Genomic DNA, 17,032 nt, shown 5'->3' on the forward strand with positions numbered 1-17,032 from the left:
CGGTTAGCCTCCCCTCCGCCTCCTTTCCCCCTCCGCCCGAGGTCTCCCCCGGCCCGCCGCAGGCTCCCGGGCGGGCCGGCGGCCGGGCCCGGTGGCGATTGGCGGCCGGGGCTGGGAGCGGATCCTGCCCCCCGGGGGGGGGGGGGGGGGGGGGTGGGGGGGGGGGGGCGGGGGGGGGGGGGGGGGCCCCGGCGGGGGAGGGAGGGGGGCGCGGCTTAAAGGGGCCGCAGCCCGGCCGGCCGGCCTCCGGGGCTCGTCCGCCTCGAGGGCCGCTCCCACCGCGCTCCCGCCCGCCTTGGGGGGTTTCCGTGCGTGCTGGAGGAGCCCCGGGTCGGGACGCGGAGAAAGAGAGACGGAGAGACGACCCCCTCCCCTCGCCCCCTCCCCGACCCCCCGGCCTGGAAATAGTTTATTTCCCAGGGCGGTCCCGGACCGCAGAAGGGACGCCCCCGGACCCCCGTCCGCCGGCATGGAGGGGGCTGGAAAGGGATTTTGGGTCTGCGCGCTCCTCTGCCTCGTCCCCCGGGTGAGTGTGCAAGATCCCCCCCCCCCCATCCTCGCGCCCCCTCCCCTCAAATCTGCCCCCCCCCCTCCCCCGCTTGTTCTTCCCCCGGGGGTCTGGAGCCGATGCGGGGGCGAGGGGACAGGCAGGCCGGGGGTGGGACTCGGGGGGACGTTAGGCTGCAAGAAACTTCATGGAGTCGGGAGCGCTGCCCGGGCGGGTGGGAGTCGGGGAGTCCCGGGGGGCGGCCCGGAGGAGGGGGCAGATGCGCGGGCCGTGGCTGGGTCGGGAGGGGGGCGAGGGGCCCCGCAGGCTCACCCCAATTCCCCTCGATTCCGCACGGTCGGAAGCCGAGGGGCGGCCGGTGGGCCGAACTGGGCAGAGGGGAGGACCCCGCCGCCGGGCCCCCCTAGATGTCACCCCACCCGTCCCCCTGGACCCCGCGCCACCCTCTGAAACAGGTGGGAGTCCGGGCTCCCCATAAAGACCCTCGCCCCCCATCGGGACCAAACCGCCACGCGATCTCAGGGAAGTTCTACCTTCGGTCTAACCCCATTCCCTCCTGTTGCACCGCGTAGTGCGGGGCCGCACTTCCTGTGCGACAGACAAGCCACTGGTCCGGGGAAACCTCCTCTGCCTCCCTCTTTCCTCCCTCCCTCCCTTGTTCAACGTGGGGCGCTTTGGGGAGGGGACGGGGAGGGGGGCGAGGATGAAGCTGAGCTGGGGAAGGGGTCGCATCTAGGACCCCTTTTGGTCTCCCCCTCCCCCTATCTGTCTCCCCCCCCCACCCTCGGCTGTAGGGAGAGTCCGAGCCCGAGAGCCGGGTTAGCTCTGCCACTCGTCAGCTGTGTGACTGTGGGCAAGTCGCTTCGCTTCTCTGTGCCTCAGTCACCTCATCTGTCAAACGGGGATTAACTGGAATTGTGAGCCTCAGACGACCCGATGACCCCGTATCTCCCCCAGCGCTTAGAACAGCGCTCTGCACGTAGTAAGCGCTTAACGAATGCCAACGTTGTTATTAAGGGGAGGGGGCGGATTGGGGGAATCGGGACGTGGGGCCTGGTGCCTTGGCGAGCCCTAGAGCGGAGTTACCCCTACCTCTTAACCAGCGTCATTCAATCGTATTGATCGAGCGCTTACTATGTGCAGAGCACTGTACTAGGCGTTTGGAATGTACAATTCTGCAACTGATGGAGACGATCCCTGCCCAACAACGGGCTCACCACCCCTCCCCCTAGGTCAGACGAGAACCCCAACCCCCTCCTCCAGCTCTTGAAAGGCCTTCAGAGGCTTCCCCCCCCCCCACCTCCCCCGGCCCCCGTCACCCCATCCCGTGTCTTCCACACTGAGGTCTGGAAGTTCTTCTTTGCATCCAACCGCATGATCTCATGCTGCAGTTTACCCCAAGGCGTCTAAGACACGGAACCTGCCATAGCGACCCTCGGGGTACCTAAACGTGGAGATTGGGAACTCCCCAATCAATCAATCAATCGATCGATGCCGATTGGAAACCCCCCAATCAGTTAATCAATCGATGCCATTTATCGTCTAGATTTTAAGCTTGTTGTGGGCAGGGAATGTGTCTGTTCTACTCCCCCATCCGAGTACAGTGCTCTGCACACAGTAAATGCTTACTCTGATTGATTGAGCACTTACTATGTGCAGAGCATTCTACTAAGCGCTTGGGAGAGGATAATCGTGGCTCAGGGGAAAGAGCCTGGGCTTCGGAGTCAGAGGTCACGGGTTCGACTCCCGGCTCTGCCCCTTGTCAGCTGTGTGACTGGGGCGAGTCACTTCACTTCTCTGTGCCTCAGTTAGCTCATCTATAAAATGGGAATTGAGACGGTGAGCCTCACGTGGGACGACCTGATGACCCTGTATCTCCCCCAGCGCTTAGAACAGTGCTCTGCACGTAGTAAGCGCTTAACAAATACCAACATTATTATTATTATTATTATAGATGCCTCTAGATGCCTCCTCCCCACCTCCAGCCATGAATTTGCAGACACCCTCCCCCACCCCCGGATGTTCACGTGGTGAGGCGAGACCCCCGAGAGGAAACCTGGCAGCTCAGAGACCCCCAACGTTTCATTCACCCAGCACCTGGCAACAGGCAGCGGGCACCAGCCAAATCTCGGCTCGGCTGGTGCCAGTTCGGAGGAGGAGGGCACGGCTTGGGCGCCTGGCACGCGGTGAGGGGGGGAGACGCGAAGCGACCGTTTGCATCGACAGAGAGCGTGCCAACTCCCAGTGACCCAATCCGTGGATTATCCGTGGAGAGAGTTGGCCGCGGGGATGTAATTCAGAGGTAGTCCGCGTGCCTTGCTGTTTGAGGTCCTGGGTTCGATCCCCGGCACCTCCAGCTTAGGTTTTCCGGTACTTTACACATAGTAAGCGCTTAACAAACGCCACCGCTATTCCCCGCTGTTGTTCGTGTCTGCCGTCTCTTGCTCCCGCCAGAGATGCGGAAGTGGGTGAAAACCCGAAGCCATCGGGGTTCCTGCTCGGAAAGCAGCCCGGGTGGGAGACTTGGTCTGGGAGAAAATGGAAACAATCGACTGAAACCCTTACTGTGGCTTATCTGTGCCTCTCCATTATCTGGGATTTTTCTTTCCCATTGGCACTGATAATTGAGAGTGGGTGGCGGTAGCAGGAGGATCCACTGGGGGCCCAGGGTGGGAGCCTAGGTGAGTTATTCCTGTCGTCCTCCGATCAATCAATTAATCACTGGTATTTATTGAGTACTTACCGTGTGCGGAGCGCCGTACGAAGTGCTCAGAAGAGTACAGTATAACAGAGTTCCTTGTCCACAGCGAGTGTATGGTCTAGAGGGGCCTCGGCGCTGCCCAGCCACCAGCTCGTTTACCATTTGCGTGTCCGCCAACCTCTTCCCCACTTCCCCCGGCCTGGGAACCTCCTTCCTTTCTGAAGGCACCAGAGAGCATTTTGAGTTGGAAGGGGTGCAGATGGGGAAGAAGAGAGGCTGAGCAGCCCCGGACCCCGCACCCTCCATCCTCGTGCTGATGAGCCCCCATTGCCTGCGCTCCCAGCAGGCGCTGGCTCAAGGGGCCTGTTACACCCAGGAGGACCCTTGACCCTCTGTCATCCCAACTGGGGGAGGGTCAGGGAAGGGAGACGGAAGCTGCCCGTTTGGGAGAACTGGCCCGGAGGCAGGGGAATGAATGAGTTGGCTTCTGGAGGGCGATGCCTGCAGCTCTGAGGGGCCAGCCCATTGGCGTGGGTGACGGTGCCCCATGCCGTGTGCCTTGTGCCATGTGCCAACTGCAGGGAGACCTCAGTTCTCCGTTCCTTTCCTCTCCCCGGAGGAGGGGGCTTTGCTCTTCTCTAATGTAAGGAATGCCGTGTGACCCTGTGCCTCTCCCTCACCCTCTCTGAGCCTTTTGGAGCCCCCTCTCCGCGGCTGAGGGTGGGCACGAGAATGACTGTGACTCCGGGGTACCTGCCCGGGGGGAAACATGTGACCCTGCGGGCAGGCAGACGGCTCGCAGGGCTTCAGTGGGGCTGAAGGCTCAGTGGGTGAGAATCATAATAATATTGGTATTTGTTAAGCGCTTACTATGTGCTGAGCACTGTTCTAAGCACTGGGGTAGATACAGGGTAATCGGGTCCCACGCGGGGCTCACAGTCTTTATCCCCATTTTCCAGATGAGGTAACCGAGGCACAGAGAAGTTAAGTGACTTGCCCAAAGTCACACAGCTGACAAGTGGCGGAGCCGGGATTAGAACCCATGACCTCAGACTCTTAAGCCCGTGCTCTTTCCACACTCTGTGGCAAGACTGTTGGCCTGGGAGTCAGGGGACCCGGGTTCTAATCCCGGCTCCAATCCCCGTCGGATGGGTGACCTTCAACTTCTTTGGGCCTCACCTTGTTCATCTGTAAAATGGGGACTCAACATCTCTTTCTTAGACTGTGATCCCCACGTGGGATGAGGATTGGGCCCAACCTGATGATCCTGTGTATCCCCCCGCTCTTAGTACAGTGCTTGGTGTAGAATGGGAAGCGGCGTGTCTTAGTGGCTAGAGCACGAGCCTGGGAGTTAGAAGGATCTGGGTTCTAATCCTGCCCCCGCCTCATGTCTGCTATGTGTCATTGGGTAAGTCGCTTAACTTCTCTGAGCCTCAGTTACCTCATTGGTAAAATGGGGATTGAGAATGTGAGTCCCATGTGGGACAGGGACTGGGTCTGACCTGATTAACTTGAATCCGCCCTACTGCTTAGAACAGTGCTTGGCACACAGGAAGCGCGTAAATAAAATAATAATAGTGATAATGATTATTATTACAGTAAGCCGCTAACCAATACCACAGTGATGATGATGTTGATATCCTGAGCTGGGAGGGCACGGGTGTTGGGGAGTGTGGCCGGGCCCGCAGTCAGGGTGAATCTCTTCAGGCATGCGTGGCCTCGTGCGCACAGGTGTGCGCGCACACTCTCACGTGGCCCCGTCCCCCCCGTCCCCGCGTCCCTCCAGCCCACGTCCCCGACACCTTGGAGCCGGGAGACGAGGTGGCCGGCAAGGTGGGGCCGCAACCTCCTGCCCTTGATATGGGGGACGGGGGAGGTCCCGGCCGAGGTGAGCTGGGCCAACCCTCCCCCCCGCCTCCACCACCATGGCCCACCACGTTCCAGAGCAGTCCCTCGTCCTGCCGGCGAACTGCTTCCTTCCAGTCTAGCCTGCTTCCCTCCTGCTGCGAGCCCTGCCCATCTCCAGCCCTTAGAGGATAGCAGATGGGATGGTGGCAGGGTGCCCCTCGGTTTGGGGGAGATGGGAGGGGCCTGAAGGGGACATACAGTCCATCCTCCTGCCTCCAGGAAGGACTGTCCCCGCCCCCGCCTTCTGCCCTACCCACGGTGGAGAATGAACTGGCTTTGGTTCAGAAGGAAGGGAGGTACGTGGAGGGTGTGTCCAAGTTGGACTTCGAGCCGTGTTTGCGTTGGGGAGATTCACATCAAGGCCCAGGGTGTTGGGTAGGGGGCGGGGGGTCAGAGGGGCAGGGGAGGGATGGGGGGGACTCTGCAGGGACAGTGGGGCAGAGACCCCCCAGGCTGGAGCCTTTCCAGCCTCTTGGATGCTCTTGGTTTGGCTGAAGACACTGGGGGAGGGGGGTCTGGGCTTCAACCCAGTTGAAGACCCCTCTGCTTGAGCCCGGGGGCATCGACCCCATCGCCCCCACAGCCGGAACTACTGCTGAAACTCCGGCGGTGGGGCCGAGGACGTTCCAATCCCATGGGTCTGGAGGTGCTGGTGCGTCAATAGAGGAAGGTTTTCCACGGTGACCAGAGGCCATCTCCTGGCCCGGACAACAGGCCGACGCTTCCTCCTCGGCACCCCTGCCCCTCCCTTCACCCTCTCCTGCCTGGCCCCGGACGTACGGCCCTTCGACCCCTGCTGGCTGGGCCTTTAAGGAGGAAACGCCTGGGCTGCCATACCTTCCTGGTCGTGCCCAACACTGGAGTGGGGGGCTGGGGGAGGCAGAGCTTGATGTGGGCCCTCCCTGTGCCCCCCCAGGGGGCTTGAGGCGCTCAGATGTTAGTGGATGTGGGCCCGGTACCTTGGGTTGGGGGGAAGGAACGAGAGCAGAACCGACCCTCTCCCACCAAGGACCCCCTTGGGTGTTGGGAGGCGGCTTGTTTCAGAGGCTGGAACATGGGCCCGGTAGTCTGGAGACCCAGTCTCCAACCCCAGTTCTGCCCCCCCACCACCGGCCTGCTGTGCGGCCCCAGGCAGGTCGCTCAATTTCTCTGGGCCTCATCTCCTCCGTGCCATGGGGAGAAAAGCCCTGAGCGGCCCCGCCTCCTGAGATGGGGGAAGAGCAGAAGGGATCGGGAATGGGCCAACACTTTGGGGAATTGCTCTGCCCCCCGCCCCGGCCGCAGCCGCCCACTGCCGTGTTCTCCGGTGGGGTGGGGGAGGCAGCTAGGGCTGGCGTAGCCTGTTGGGGCCATGATGGTGAAGACCCACCGCCCTTCTGTTCTTGGGAGAACAGGGAGGGGATGTGGAGTGCGAGGGAGGTGTCTCACGAGCAGCCTGCCCAAAGTTTCTTAAATCCCCCCTGGAGCACTTCTGGTCTCCGCCCTGCCCTGCCTCTCCCTTCTCTGGCTCTTCACATACCCAACCCTAAGGTGCCAGGCTTTGGACACGGGGCCGCCCCCCAGCCCAGCCCCGGCCCCTCGCGTGCCTAGGTCGGGAAGGGCTGGGGTCACGGGGAGTCCACGGTCCCCAGGAGGGTTAAGCAAATGAGGAAACTGTGATTGGGGGATTTGGGTCAGAAGAGAGAGAGAGAGAGAGAGAAAAAAAATGAGGGGAGGGGTTTCTGGGGCCAGATCCCGGGTGAGTCTTGGGTGCCGAGATGTTCTCTGGCTTTGTTGGATGACTTTGGGAAGGTTGCCTCAACGCCCTGAGCCTCGGCTCCTCCCCGCTCCTCTCTTGCACCAGCTGCCACCCAAAACATTGCGGTCTGATGGGGACCCGGTCACTAGGTGCCCGGGCCCCTGCTGAGCCACCCCCCACCACCCCCGGCCCCTGCCCCGAGCTGCCGTCAACGGGCCGGAAGAGCGGAGCTCACTCCGCATTGTTGACAAAACACTGGGCAAGCAGTTTCCAAGGCCGGTGCTCTCCGAGGCAGCGGCGGCGGGTGGGAGGGCACCTGAGGGAGGGCGGACCGACCTGATGGAGCGGGATGGGGAGGGAGGTGCCCAGGGGTCTGCTCTGCCCCCCGACCCAAACCAGCCCTTGAGGAGCAAGGCAGGGCCAGAGCCCTTCCTCCTCCCTCCCGGACCCCAGCCCGTCCCCAGCCTCCCACCATCCAACCAGTCACTGGCAGCAAGTGGGATTGAAGCCACGGACTGCAAGGGGTGGGGAAGTGAGGAGTTTAAACAAGAGAAAGGATTTCCTGACAGTTAGAGTATTTGAATCTGCAGGAAGCCCCAGGTTGTGGTGGGAAGGGTGCAGAAGTTTAGTTCTGGGTACTCTGCACGGGCAGGACGAGAGACCAGCCTGTCCCGAGTGGATGAGGCTTATCCTGGCCAGGAAGCAGGGGGTTTCACTCTATGACCCCTCAAGGTCCCTCCCATGGATGTCTGTGTCCTTTCACTCCCCCTGAGACTGGCAGCCCCCCGAGAGCAGGGAGCAGGATTGGGTGTCCTCCACCCGTGTCCCTCCCCCAGCTTTCAGCACAGCACAGACCCTTTACCCCACCCGTTCAGTCAGAGCTTTGATGCCCCAGTGAACATTCATTCATTAATTCATTCAATCATATTTACTGAGCACTTACCTTGTGCAAAGCACTGTACTAAGCGCATGGGAGAGGACAGTACAACGACAAAGAGACACATTCTCTGCCACAGCAAGTTCACAGTCTAGAGGTTGCAGACTCCCCTTCTCTAAGCTCGTAGTGGGCGGAAAATGTGTCTATTATGGTATCGTTATGATAATAAGGATAATAATTATGATGCTTGTTTAGCACTTACTGTGTGCCAAGCACTAGTGTAAGTGCTGGGGTAGATAATAGTAATAATAATCATAACAATTATGGCATTTGTTAAGTGCTCACTGAGTGCCAGGCACTGTTCTAAGCACTGGGGAAGATACGAGGAAATCGGGTTGGACACGGTCCCTGTCCCACATAGGGCTCTCAATCTTAATCCCTATTTAACAGATGAGGAAACTGAGGCCCAGAGAAGTTAAGTGATTTGCCTAAGGTCACACAGCAGACATTTGGCAGAGAGGATTAGAACTCAAGTCCCTCTGACTCCCAGGCCTGCGCTCTATCCACTAAGCCGTGCTCTGGACAAAGTGAGCACTCAGTAAATACAACTGACTGACTCTGCAGCCCCGGGCAGGGGAAGGCACCGGGCACCAGATACCTCGGAGCTCTCGGAGCGGGGAGAGACAGGAGGCAGGGAGTTCAGCGAGGAGGCCGATGCCGTAGTCGATAAGGCCTCCGGGGCAGGAAGGGGAGAGCGCTGACCGGGATGGGGACTTTCAGGGCCGGATTCGGCAACGGGAGCAGAGGCCGGCAGGACGGCCAGGGAGACACACTCAAAGTCGGGGAGTGAGAGACACGGAGGGGAAGGGCAGGAGACGGAGAGCGAGAGATGATGGAGAAGGACGGTGATCGTGAGGGGCCGGGATGTCAGTTGGCCCCCGGGCAGGGACTCCCCTCTAGTCTGTAAGTTCGTTGTGGACAGGGAGTGTGTCCGTTTATTGTTAAACGTGGTCTCTCCCAAGTGCTTAGTACAGTGCTCTGCTCACAGTAGGGGCTCGATAAATATGACGGAAGGAATGAATGACTGTTCCCGCATCTGTCGAGGATGGAGCGGGGCAGACCTGAGCATCCCGGAGAGCAGCCCCCATCCCTAGGTGGATCCCCTGGTGACAGTGGTCCCCAGGGGAAGCAGCGGGGAACAGCTCCTCCCTCCCCGGGTCGCGACCAGCACAGAGTAGGGCCTCCTGGGGGACTGTTGACATTTCCTGAGCGCCCGCCGGAAGCGCTCCTCCCGCTTCAAGCCCCGAGTCGAATGGAGGCCGGGGCCCTCGGTGACCAGTCGGGCACTCTGTGGTCCTCTGTGGCCATCGTGGCCATGGCCAGAGGGCCACCAGTGGACAGTGCATCTCAGGACAGCAGTGAGACTCACCTTTTCCTCTTGGTGACATCCCCGGTGGGTTGGTCTTGAAGAAGGGAAGGGTTTGGAGCCCCTGTAGGCCGGGGGGGGGGTCTCTTCCCCCTACCCACCTGGAACTGGCAGGTGTCTGCATTCCTGGGAGTAGAAATTGGGGGAAGGTGATCTTCTTAGAGCCACAACATTCATTCAATCGTATTTCATTCGATCGTATTTACTGAGCACTTACTGTGCGTGTGGAGCACTGAACTAAGCACTTACACCCTGGGAGTGGGGTGGTGGGAGGGGGAAGTGGGGATGGGGGCGAAGGAGAGTGACCTGGGAAAGGTGTAAAAGGTGGAAGTCAGTGTGGTATAATGGAAGAGCACTGGACTGGAAGCTGGAGGACATGGATTCAAGTCCGAGCTCGGCCGCCGCCCGCTGGGTGACCCCGGGCGAGTCGCTCAACCTTTCTGTACTTCAGTTTTCTCCTCTGCCTTTCTACCTACCTCACAGGGTTGTTGTGAGGGGAAAAACGAGATCAGTAATGGGAGAACGCTTTGGGAAAAAAGCGCTGTACTAAGCCAAGGATGAGTTGGAGTTGGCAGGAGCGGGAGGAGAGAGAGCCAGTGGCGGGGGTGGGCAGAGAACGCGTCTGTTTATTGTTATATTGTACTCTGTCTCGAGCGCTTAGTACAGCGCTCTGCACACAGTAAGTGCTCAATAAATGCAAATGAATGAATGAACGAGAGACCCCCAGACATTCTGGGAAGGTGGACGCAGGCCTTGCCGGGCCCCGTCTGAGCCCTTGATGGGATTTCGATCTTATCTCTGCCCCTGAGAGTTCCTGGGGATGGCATCAATTAATCAATCCGTCCATAGTATCTATTGAGCACTTAGTGTGTGCAGCACAATCTACTAAGCGCTTGGGAGAGTACAATGCAATAGAATTGGTAAACACAATCCCTGCCTACAAAGGGTTTACAGTCTATAGGGGGAGGCAGTTAGACTGTAAGCCCCATGTGGGACAGGGACTGTGTCCAATCTGATGATTTTGTGTCTATCCCAGTCCTTAGAACAGTGCTTGACCCAAAGTCAGCACTTAATCACTGCCGTTATTTTTACTGAGCGGCAACATGGCCTAGTGGAAAGAATCGCGGACCTGGGTTCGAATGCTGACTCCGCCACTTGCCTGCTGCGCGATGCTGGCCCCAGTTCCCTCATCTGCAAAATGGGGATTCCATTCCTGGGCTCCCTCCTACATAGACTGTGAGCCCCATGTAAGACCTGATTATCTTCTATCTATCCCAGTGTTTAGTACAGTGCTTGGCACATAATAAGCGCTGAGCAAATACCACAACTATTATTATGATCTTTGATAATATTGCAATAAATTACAAATAGGCAAAGTGGCAGAGTGTAAGGATAGGAACATAAGGGCTGTGGGACTGAGGATGGGGTGAATATCAAGTGGAGTCGGAGGTCGTGGGTTCTAATCCCGGCTCCGCTACTCGTCGGGCTTTGGGCAAGTCACTTAACTTCTCCAGGCCTCAGTTACGTCATCTGTAAAATGGGGATTAAGAGTGTGAGCCCCACGTGGGACAACCTGATTACCTTGTATCTTCCCCAGCGCTTAGAACAGTGCTTGGCACATAGTAAGTGCTTAACAAATACCGTCATTATTATCGCAGATCCAAATGCCTAGGTGATACGGAAGGGAGGGCGGTTAGAAGAAACCAGGATTTAATCTGGGAAAGACTTTTAGAGGCGATGTGACTTTAGGAGGACTTTGAAAGTCAGTCGTATTTATTGAGTGCTTACCGTGTGCCGAGCATTATACTGAGCACTTGGGAGAGGATGATACAACAGTATAACAGACACGTTCCCTGCCCGCGACGAGCTTCTAGACTAGAGGGCAGGAGAGTGGTGATGTGTCAGATACAAAGAGTTTCTTGCCAGAGGGAGGATGCGGGCCAGGCGTTGGCGGTGAGATAGATGGGATCGAGGTACGGCGAATAGGTTGGCGCTGAGGAGTGAAGTTTGCCGGTTGCGTTGTAGTAAATCAGTGAGGTAAAATAGGAGGGGGCGAGCTGAAGGAGTGAGTTAACGTCGATGGTGAGGAGTTTCTGTTTGATGTGGAGGTGGATGAGCAGCCCCTGGAGGTTCTTGGGGAGCGGGGAGATGTTTTTTAGAAAAACGAGCTGAGCAGCCGAGTGAAGCGAGGACTGGAACAGGAGGCAGGGAGCTCAGCGAGGAGGCCGATGCCGTAGTCGAGGTGGGATAAGTGCTTGGATCGGCGTAGCGGCGGCTTGGATGGAGAGGGAAGTGTGGATTCTAAAGATGTCGTGAAGGTAGAATCATCTCCGCCCCCACTCGTCCGTGTCGGCGCCTCCCTTCCTCCTTTCTTCCTCCCTCCCTCCTCCGGTCTCCTGCATTTAGGCAATTCGGTGGGTTAAGCTGGAAAAGAGGGCCCTCGCCCCCGGGGAAAGGGCAAAGGGCTCGATCGCCTCCTCCTCCTTGTAGTGAAATGGGGGTGAAAGGAGTCCGCCTAGTTCAGCTGAGCTGGAAATCGGGGTAGACCACCCCTTAGCCCCCCCGGCCTCCAAATCCCCTTCTGGATCAGCCACTGCCAGACTCCCAGAAATCAGGCCGCACGGGCGCCACGGTCACCGGGGAGGTCAGGTGCCCGGCGTGGGTTTTGAACTCGGCCCACCTGCGGGAGGCCAGCCCGACTCTCAGCCTCCGAGGTGGGGCCGTGTACACGTCCAGTCAACCACCCATCGATCGCTCCTCCCCCAGACTTGCATAGGGACGGGAGGCAAGACGGTGGCCGCCCGAGAAGAGCCCCTCCCTCCGCGCTGGCTGTGTAGGTGGGCGTCATTCAGTCGGTCAATTGTATTTATTGAGCTCTTACTGTGTGCAGAGCACTGTACCGAGCGGTTGGGAGAGGACAGTAGAACAATAAACAGACACGTTCCCTGCCCGCAAGGAGTTTACGGTCTAGAGGGGGTGGGGAGCCAGAGCAGCCCGTGAGTTGAGTACATCGATAACCTTTGGGCTGAGCCCTGGTCCAAGTGCGACTCTGTGTTTCTGCGCGTCTCTGCATGTCTAGCACACGGAGATGTCGTTGCTGCCCCTGGAAGAGTGCCGTGCCATGAAGATGATGGAGCTGGAGCGGGAGAAGTGCCTGGAGGACCCCGACAACCACACCGCAGGTAAGGCCGGCCAGGCGGGCACAGAACAGAAAGTTTATCCTGAATCCCGGAGCCTGGCAGCACGGACTGAGCCCTCCCTCAGGGCTGAGGGACTAGGCGCAGGATTTGGCAGATTGGGATTGGGGTGGGGCGGGAGGGGGGGCTGTTTTAAGCATCCTGCATCACCCCTGCCCCCCTCACCCTCCACACCCCCCCCCCCATTTGCCCAGCGGGAGGGGAGGGGGACGGGATCTTGGTGGAGTTGGGCTTGTGAAACGGGGATGTGAGGTGGGCAGAAAACACAGACACTCTCCCCCTCCCCCCTCCGCCAATTAGCTTGTGGTTGCTGACCTAACGGACAGAGTCCGGGCCTGGGAGTCCCAAGGACCCGGGTTCTAATCCCAGATCTGCCACCTGTCTGCTGTGTCACCACGGGCAAGTCACTTGACTTTTCTAGGCCTCACTTACCCCCTCTAGACTGTTAGCTCACTGTGGGCAGTGAATGCGTCTGTTACGTTGTTAGACTGTACTCTCCCAAGCGCTTAGAACAGTGCTCCGCACACAGTGAGCACTGAATAGATCTGACCGACCGACCGATCGACTAGGGGAAAGAGTAGGTGCCGGAAGGGAGGCGGAAAGGGAGCCGGTGAATGTCCACGCGTGTACGTGCGCGTGTGTGAGCGTCCATCTCCGCGGGCGTCAGCACCGCCCCGCCTCCCCCGCAACCATCGCTTCTTGCCGAGCCGGGGAATCTGTCCCCGCCATCGCTGTACTCGGGGTCGGGGGTGGTCCCCACTAGCTGGATCGGGGCTTGGGGAGAGGGGTGGTCCTGCTCCTCTGATCTAAGGGGATCCTGAGGAAGTGGTCTCTGGTTCCCCCCCCAGCTACCCCCCATCCCCCAGGGGCCGTTCTGGGGACAGAGCCGCTGTGGAGGAGAGGCCGGGGAGGGGTGACCTCCAGACACGAAACCCTGAGAAGGCAGAGCACGGCCAGAGGCCCCGAGGGAGTGATTCTCCGGCACGGGCCTCGTCGTCCCCGGAGCACGGAGGAGCGGGCAGTGGGGGATCGGAGAGGTTGAGGGGCTTTCCCGAGGACACAAAGCACTGCGGGGGCCAGGCTCTGTGGGGTCTGGGGACCAGCCCTGTGCTTTCCTGCCAGGAGCCTGGGCCGCCGGGGGGACGTCTGGGCGGACGCTGGGAGATCCTGGTACTGGGAGTGAACGGAGCTGAGCCTCCGCCCTCCCCTGTCCCTGTGCACCTTCCTCCTCCTGGTGGGATGGGGCAGAAGGAAGGAATTCTGGGAAATGCCCCAGAGGCGGCCGCCCCCAAATCCAGCCAAAGCTGGGGTCAAGAGGTAAAAGGTCATGGGCCCCCTCTGGCAGAGAAGCGGCGTGGCTCAGTGGAAAGAGCACGGGCTCGGGAGTCAGAGCTCATGGGTTCGAATCCCGGCTCTGCCGCCTGTCAGCTGTGTGACCGTGGGCAGGTGGCTTCACTTCTCTGTGCCTCAATTACCTCATCTGTAAAAGGGGGATTAAGACTGTGAGCCTCATGTGGGACAACCTGATTACCCCGTATCTACCCCAGTGCTGAGAACAGTGCTCTGTACCTAGTAAGCGCTTAACAAATACCAACATTATTATTATTATTATTATTATTAAGCTCATTGTGGGCAGGGAATGTGTCTGTTTACTGTTCTATTGTCCTCTTCCAAGCACTTAGTACAGTGCTTTGCACACAGTAAGTGCTCAATAAATATGATGGGCTGATTGACTGACAGGCGGTGGGGAGGGAAGGGGAATCCCGGTACCAGTTTGTCCAGCAGCCGTGGGGTTATCTGTGCCAGTCTCTCCCTCTCCAGGGGGCTGTGAGAGGATGTGGGACAACATTACCTGCTGGCCGGCGGCTGAGGTGGGCCAGGTGGTGGTCCTGCCCTGCCCGCTCATCCTGACCGTCTTCTCCAACCGGCACGGTGAGTGACGGCACCCTTCCTCCCCCGCCCCCCCGTCTCCCCTCTCCCCGCCCCCCCTCCTCCACCCGCTTCCCTCCCTCGACCGCTCTTCTCCAGTCCGACCCCAGCAGACCTCCGCTCGGCCTCTCAATCAATCAGTCACACGTATTGAGCACTTAGTGTGTGCAGAGCACTGTACCAAGAGCTTGGGTGAGTACCACGTGACAGAGCCGTGGCCATTTTCCATGCCCACAAGTAGCTTACCAGTCGAGAGGGGAATCTTACGGTCTACGGTCTCTCTCCACCTCCATCTCCAACCCTTCCCTCATGCCTCTCATCCTGCCTGGCGCTGGCCCGATGCTCCTATCTGCCAGACCCTCCCCCTGCCTCTCCTACCAAACCTCTTACAAAGTCCCCTCTTCCAGGGCTTTCCTGATAGACACACCACCCCCCAACATCCTACCCCGCTCCCTCCGACAGACAAACCAACAGTGAGCTCGTGTGCACACGTGCCCACACATACAAACACACGCATACACCCCGACCCCTTCCCCCCTCAGCACCATCGTAATCCTAAAGTGGTTGAGCCTCAAGTAGATAATGACTTCAGCCAGGGCAGACGGGCCTCAGTTCCTCCCTCATTCATTCAATTGTATTTACTGAGCGCTTACTGTGTGCGGAGCACTGTACTAAGCGCTAAGGTGGCCAGCCACATTGCCCAGTGGCTGGCTTTCATCCCTCCCCCACCAATGGTCAGGAAGCTTTTCCTGGTGTCTAACCACACGTCCTCTCGCTGCATCTCCTGTCTGTTAGAGGTGGGGCAAGCAAGGAAGACAGGGAAGGTTCCGCAGGGAGGGGATGTGCAAACAGGTGCTGGTGGGGCTCAGTACATCAGAGGATTCCAAAATGCTTTTCCCGTCCCTGAGGGCAGGGTCCTTTCCTCCCTCAGGACCCTCCACAGCCGCAGCCCAGGACCAACCCCCTCTCCCCCCGGCCCGACCTCGTCCTGCCCCCACCGGGGTGCATAGAAACATGGGGGCGGAGGGGAGGGGGCGGCCTTGTGAAAGGGACTCTGTGTCCTGTCCTGTCCCAGGACGGGCCGTGGAGGGTTTGTTAGTCCTGTTGCCCCGGTGACCGTCGGGGCCTTTGTGAGTGGCCACAGGAGTGTTTACCTACCATCCCATCGCCGGACAATGTGGGACCCCCCTCCCCATCCGCCCCCGGCCAGCTCACCCCACCCCCACGGCTCAGAGCCCCCAGCCCCCGGGACACAAGCTGGCTTTCATACTCCCTCCCCGGCCTGAAGGCCCACCCAGGGCTTCCCCCCCTCTCCAACAGGGTCCGCAGTCTCCCTGTCCTCACCCTCCTGGCTCAACCGGGAGCCTCTGGCCCAGCTTCCCCACGACAGGGGCCCCTGAGACCGACGGTCCGGGTCTGAGAGACCCCCATCTCTCTGGGGCAGCAGGAGGAGAAGAGAGGGAAGCGAGACTGAGGAAGAGCCCCAAGAAGGGCTGACCGGGAGCATATGGGAAGGCAGGAGAAGGGCTGCCTTCCATCACGGGAGCCTCTGCGGTCTGGCCCGGACCCAGGAAACGTAGCCGGGGCCAGAGCTGGTCGCCGTGATGGATTCAGAGCCGGGAATCAGAGCCGGGACCAGAGTCGGGACCCAAAGCCGGAACCCAGAGCTGAGGGGCTACAGCTCCTTTGGGCACCAAGGCACAAGTCAGGGGTGGATGGGACCCAATCTAACCAGTTAGTCTTCCTGGCTCCCTGTTCAACTGGCAGCTTGTGGAAGGCAGCCATCATTGCTATAACTTTGGTCAGCACCCAGTACAGCACTCCGCACACGGTGGACAACCAGTACGGTGCCCCGCACACAGCGGGCTCCCAGTACAGTGCCCTGGACATAATGGGCACAGAATACAATGCTCTGCACCCAGTAGGTGCCCAGTACAGGGTTCCACACACAGAAGGGCACCCACCCAATAGAGCACTCTGCACCCAAGAGGAAGGGCATTCCGGACTCGGGAGATTATCGCTAAGGAAAGCTGCTGCAGGGTTGCTCTCCCCACCTCCCAAACCTTACTGAAGGCACATCTCCTCCAAGAGGCCTTCCCCGATTACACCTTCATCTCCACTTCTCTCACTCCCTTCTGTATCGCCCCGATTTGCTCCTTTCATTCGCCCCTCCCTCAGTCCCACGGCACTTATGTCCATATCTGTAATTTATTTATTTACATTAACGTCTGTCTCCCCCTCTAGACTTGTAAGCACACTGTGGGCAGGGAATGTGTCTGTTGTATTGTCGTATTGTCCTCTCCCAAGCGCTTAACGCAGTGCTCTGCACCCAGTAAGCGCTCAGTAAATACAGTTGATTGAAGAGGCCCATCCAGAGCCAAAGTTGGACTACCAACTCACAGCGACTCCTGCTTCCCTCTCTTCCCCTGCCCCTTCATGTCTGGATGTTTAGTAACACTGGGAGCCGCAGAGGGTGGGAGCGCGATGGAGGAGAAGGGGATCGGTCCAGCCGGGGTAAACAGGGTTGGGAAAGGTTAAAGATCCCACGCAAGATGGCCGCCCGCCCAGGCCTCTCCCCGCCAGGCTGCGGCGGGGGGTGGGGGCGGGGTGCAGATGAGCGGCTGGTGGCCGAGGAGGCGGCGGCCGTCCGATCATCCATTTAATTCGATCGCGTCCGTCCCGTCGCCCGGTCTTCCCGCCGTCAGATCCCCAGCGAGCCCCGGCCAGTTAGAAATCCGCCAGATCGAT

General features: G+C 59.4%; 1 protein-coding gene across 2 annotated transcripts in view; it reads left to right on the top strand.

The window, feature by feature from the left end:
- Window positions 1-254: 254 nt before the first annotated feature.
- VIPR1 (vasoactive intestinal peptide receptor 1) overlaps window positions 255-17,032 on the top strand; it is a 29,043-nt gene continuing 12,265 nt past the window's right edge. The window contains exons 1-3 of one of the 2 annotated variants that reach the window (XM_029077713.2): window positions 255-526; window positions 12,238-12,340; window positions 14,162-14,287. In XM_029077713.2, coding sequence (XP_028933546.1) covers window positions 470-526; window positions 12,238-12,340; window positions 14,162-14,287 — 286 coding nt within the window. In that variant the 5' untranslated portion in view covers window positions 255-469. The remainder of the gene's footprint in view (window positions 527-12,237; window positions 12,341-14,161; window positions 14,288-17,032) is intronic. The other variant, XM_029077715.2, reaches the window with a different exon arrangement.

This window comes from Ornithorhynchus anatinus, chromosome 13, assembly GCF_004115215.2.
Source record: "Ornithorhynchus anatinus isolate Pmale09 chromosome 13, mOrnAna1.pri.v4, whole genome shotgun sequence".
Taxonomy (NCBI): Eukaryota; Metazoa; Chordata; class Mammalia; order Monotremata; family Ornithorhynchidae; genus Ornithorhynchus; species Ornithorhynchus anatinus.